Source organism: Orycteropus afer, unplaced genomic scaffold (genome assembly GCF_000298275.1).
Source record: "Orycteropus afer afer isolate SDZICR_OR568_19922 unplaced genomic scaffold, OryAfe1.0 scaffold00023, whole genome shotgun sequence".
NCBI lineage: Eukaryota > Metazoa > Chordata > Mammalia > Tubulidentata > Orycteropodidae > Orycteropus > Orycteropus afer.
The window spans coordinates 8,290,184-8,295,641 of NW_006921610.1; the positions used below are offsets into that span (position 1 = coordinate 8,290,184).

The 5,458-nt window shown below is 41.0% G+C and overlaps 1 protein-coding gene across 1 annotated transcript in view; it reads left to right on the forward strand.

Annotated features, from left to right (window-relative positions):
* The first annotated feature begins 2,618 nt into the window (after positions 1–2,618).
* Positions 2,619–5,458, forward strand: part of MMADHC (metabolism of cobalamin associated D) — a 29,438-nt gene continuing 26,598 nt past the window's right edge. Inside the window, exons 1-2 of the mRNA XM_007934960.2 lie at positions 2,619–2,868; positions 3,263–3,322. Of these exons, the coding sequence (XP_007933151.1) occupies positions 2,619–2,868; positions 3,263–3,322 (310 nt within the window). The remainder of the gene's footprint in view (positions 2,869–3,262; positions 3,323–5,458) is intronic.

Below are 5,458 nucleotides of genomic sequence, written 5' to 3' on the forward strand. Positions count from 1 at the left end.
GAACAAAATACTGTATGGTCATATGCCATCCTCACAATCCTTGCTATACTTGAACCCATCATTGCAGCCACTGTGTCAATCCATCTTGTTGAAGCAACAGTCAAGAAATGAGATGCCATATTGTTGTTGTTCCTGTTAGGTGCCGTAGAGTCGTCTCCAACTCACAGTAACCCCATGCACAGCAGAACAAAACACTGCCTGGTCCTGTACCATCTCCACAATCCTTGCTACACCTGAGCCCATGTTGCAGACAGTGTCAATCCATCTTCTTGAGGGCCTTCCCCTCTTTCATTGACCCTCCACTTTACCAAGCGGATATCCTTCTCCAGGGAAAGGTTCCTTCTTACAACATGACCAAAGTAGGTGAGACAAAATCTGGCCATTCTTGCTTCCAAGGAGTGACGGAATACCCATAACAAATGGATGCCGCGCTGAAGGTACTCACTTGGCTATGCCAGAAGATTTGGGAGACATCTACCTAGCCAACTGACTGGAAAACATCCAGATTTGTACCCATTCCAAAAAAAAGTGATCTCACTAAATATGGAAATTATCAAACAATATCATTAATATTGCATGCAAGTAAAATCTTATTGAAAATAATTCAAAAATGGTTGCAGCAGTATATTGACAGAGAACTTCCAGAAATACAAGCTGGGTTCAGAAAAGGACATGGAATGAGGGATATCATTGCTGATATCAGATGGATCTTGGCTGAAAGCAAAGAATACCAGAAAGATGTTTACTTGTGTTTTATTGACTATGCAAAAGCATTCGATTGTGAGGATCATAACAAATGGTGGATAACATTGAGAAGAATGGGAATTCCAGACACTTAATTGTACTCATGAGGAACATGTACATAGATCAGTAGGCTGTCATTTGAACAGAACAAGGGGATACTGCAGGGTTTAAAATGAAGAAAGGAGGGCATCAGGGTTGTATCCTTTTACATACTTATTCAATCTGTATGCTGAGCAAATAATCCGAGAAGCTGGACTATATGAAGAAAAACGTGGCATCAGGATTGGAGGAAGAATCATCAACAACCTGTGATACACTGATGACACCTCTTTGCTTGCTGAAAGTGAGGATGACTTGAAGCACTTACTAATGAAGGTTGAAGAATACAGTCTGCATTATGGATTACACTTCAATACAAGGAAAACAAAAATTCTCACAACTGAACCTATAAGCAGCATCAAGATAAATGGAGAAAAGATTGAAGTTGTGAAAGACTTCATATTACTTGGTTCTACAATCAACACCAATGGAAGCAGCATTCAAGATATCAGATAACATATATCACTGGGCAAATCGGCTGCAAAAGATCTCTTTTGAGTGCTGAAGAGCAAAGATGTCTCCTTGAGGACTAAGGTGTGCCTGCCACAAGCCATAGTATTTTCAATCGCCTCATATGCATATGCGAGCTGGACAATGAATAAGTAAGCCCAAAGAAGAGTCAATGCTTTTGCGTTGTGGTGCTGGCAAAGAATGCTGAAAGTACCATGGACTGTTAAAAGAACTAACAAATCTATCCTAGAAGTGCAGCCGGAATGTTCCTTGGAAGCGAGACATCATATAGCACTGGGAAAATCTGCTGTGAAAAACTAAAGTATTAAAGAGCAAAGATGTCACTTTGAAGACTAATATGCCATGGTATTTTCAATTGCTTCATATGCATGTGAAAGCTGGACAATGAGTAAGGAAGATAGAAAAAGAGCTGATGCCTTTGAGTTGTGGTACTGGTGAAGAATACTGAAAATACCATGGACTGCCAGAAGAAGGACAAATCTGTCCTGGAAGAATTGCAGCCGGAATGCTCCTTGGAAGTGAATGGCCAGACTTCACCTCACCTACTTTGGTCTTATTGCCAGAAGGAACCATTCTCTGGAGATGGGTATCATGCTTGGTAAAGTGGAAGGTCAATGAGAATAAAAAGAAAATAGCCTCAGTCTAATCATGAGGAAAACATCAGGAATATCCCAACAGATATTTTACAATATATCTGACCAGTAGTCCTCAAAACTGTCAAGATATCAAAACAAGGAAGTTCCAAAAACTATCAGTCTAGAGGAGCCTAAGGAAACGTTAGAACTAAATGTAATGTGGTATTCCAGATGGAATCCTGGTATAGAAAAAGGATATTAGGTAAATATTAAAGAAATCTTAATAAAGTATGCCCTTTAGTTTTTTAAATTGATAAATGAAAATGATACACTTTTATCAAGTATTCGTTTAATACATTTTACTTAGCTTACTATGGGTCTGGCACTGTGGTGGGGCTGGGGACACAAAGAAAAAAGGTAAGTGCCCTAAGCACAAAAACCAGTGATTCATGCAAAATAAACTGATACACAGAACAGCAAACTGTATCTCCTGGGGCAGTAAGAAAGGTTTGTAGCGGGAGGAATATATCAAATAATCGTCCAATAACTTCGGTCAACCAAACCAAACGACTCACCAACTCACCGCTGGAGGTCCCCCTTCCACCTCCCAGGTCAGCCCCACTCTCTGCCCCTCCCCTATTCTTCCCCCGAGATTTTGCAATATAAGGTTGGCTGCCTGGCAACCTACTATACGCATGCGCATCATCTGTTCGACGATTCTGCCCATCGATGCGCTCTGTAGCAACTTCTTCAGCCTCATCACTCGACCAGCTTAAGGCTCCATCATTGCTGCAGTCGCCGCCGCCATTTTGGCGACGGGAAGAGTCAGGGTCTGGGACAGCTGGAGTCGTCGTTGTTTACCGGTATGGACGGTTCCCGCCTGCCTTAGAACCTCCAAATTCGCCCACCTTCGGGCCACACTCTTTGTATTGCCCTTATTCCCTAGTCGCTGTCCCCAGCCATGCTGTCACTGTCGTTGGTAACTTTTTGCTTCCTCACTCTTCAGCTCATCTGGAACCTTCTGTCTGTTACCAGACAGCCTTGAGCTATGTTAAAACACTTGCTTTGGACCTCAGAACTTTATACCTTGGCCGCTAACTTTGCACTCCCCGCCCTGAGCTAGTCCAAGTTGTGTTTCAGCGGCCATAAACCCGAGACCTCAGGGTTGCAGGGCTTCCTCAGGGCAGGAGTTTGCGCACTCTCCTTCTGTGCCCTAGTGGGCGACTTCTGGGCTCCCCGCGGTTCCGGGAGGGCTTGGGCTTTGGTCCTGTTGTAGTGGAGGGACACACTGTAGGAGATGGTGAACATAACCCGAGCCGTCTGATGTTAGAGCTTAATTTGTCAGTAGCCTGTTTTGTTTTGTCATTTTCCAGGGTTAGCTTTCCAAAAGGAAAGAGATTTTGCGACTGCTGTCCGCGTTCAAAATGGCCAATGTGAGTAAATTAGTTAAGTAAGAATCGTAATCAAATAGTTTGGGGACTTGTGAAGTAATGGAAGGGCGGTTTTATTGCCACATTGGTGGCATAATGTTTCTGCTGATTCGACTACTGTGTTAAAATATCAAGGCGAGCAAGGGGTGTGAAAATAGGTTGTGCTTTGAAGGTAGTTTGAATATAAACATACTGTTTACTAGAAGTGTATTTATTTCCCAGAAATAGAGATTCAACTCAAACAACTTTTGAATATTTTTAAAGCATTATTTCATTAAGTATTTACATATATTTAAACTTTTTTTATGTCTTTGGTTAAACTGAAGATTTTGTAAGCTTAGTTTCATTATAAGTAGTGACCTTCCAGATCCTGCAAAATGGGAATAAGGTATATTATTCACACAGGCCAGAGATAATGATTGATTGTAGCACAAACGTTGTTGTTAGGTGCTGGCGTCGAGTCGTCTCTGACTCACAGCGACCCCTCCTTGGGTTTCCGAGGCAGTATAATCGCGGAAGTAAATTGCCCAGCCTTCCTTCCCAGGAGTGACTGGTAGAAAATAAAAATTTCATTTAAGAAGCTATACTAAAGGTTTCCATATAGATTCAGAGCTTTGTATAGAGGGGAGATCAGGAACCTGGGAATCACCTAATGGGAAAAACAGTTCACTTGAATTTTGAAAGATTAATAGGATTTAGATATCTGAGGTTTGGGTGGGAGGAGGAGGAGATGCTCAAAGAACTGCTTTTCTTTCAAAAATCAGGATGTCCCTTCTCCCTGATTGTATATAAGATTTGTGAAGATTAGTGGGAGATGTGTGAACTTGAGGCCAAGTTATAACCTTGAATACAAAGTCAATAATTTAGACTTTCTCCATTAGATTGGGATAAGTCATTGAGGATTTTGCTTAAGAAAGTAATTTTACCAAACTTGGGGATTTAGATCAAAAAAAAACAAACTCAGTGCCGTCAAGTCAGATCCGACTCATAGTGACCCCTCTTTGGGTTTCTTAGGCAGTATCACTTCGGAAATAGATTGCCCAACTTTCAGGGAATGGCTGATCATTTAGATATTATTCTTTAAAGTGGGGTAATTCATTGAGAATTTTACCCAACAAAGCAGTTTGATCAGAGCTGTACATTAAGATTAATGTGGCAACAATTAGCCAGGATGTATTACTGTAATAAAACACAGTATATTAAGCAAGAGTCTAAAAGTGTGACTGACAAGACTAGACCAATGTTGGCCATGTTTTAAGGTGATTATGTAGCCATACCTGGACAGAAAGGGAATTGTATAAAAGAAGTATGTGGTACTCTCAAAACAGAAGCATTAATTAAAATAGAACGGTAATGTATTTGGCCTAGCTTGATTTTGGTTTAAATGAATAAATGAGTTCAGTGGGGTGAATACTTTGGATAGCACTTTTATAAATTATTTTGTTAGAAATTTACATTAAAATACATTTTAAATTTTTGGTGGCATAGTGCCTAAGGCATTTGAGTGCTAACTAGAAGGTTGGTGGTTCAAGCCCACCAGCTGGTCTGCGGAAGGAAGCTGGGGCAATCTACATCCTTAATGATTTACCGCCTCAGAAACACAATGGGGGTCACTATGAGTCAGAGTCAACTCAATGGCAGTGAGTTTGATTTTGATTTTTTTTTCCTAAGTACTTTAAAATTCTTTGTGTTAATTTATATGCATTATGAATTCTGAATGAGTGTTTGTAATGCAATATACAGAAATGTGTGCCTTCAACACTCTGGTTAACATATATAGTAAAGTTCATAAATGTCTGTATTTCAGATGTTGTTGTTGTTACTATGTGCCGTGGAGTCGGACTCGACTCATAGCAACCCCTCCTGGGTTTCTGAGGCAGTGTCACTATGGAAGTAGATTGCCCCATCCTCCTTCCGAGGAGTGGCTGGTGGATTTGAACCGCCAGCCTTCTGGTTAGCAGTCAAGTGCCTTAGGCACTACGCTACCAGAGCTGCCGTGTTTCAGACATTAGGCAGGATAAATTAAGAAGCCCAGATAGGGACTGTATGATACTGAAATCTGCATTTCTGATATAAAGAGAGCAGCCTTCCCTTCCCTTCCCTACATGATTCATTGCTAACTAATGCCATTTGGGAACA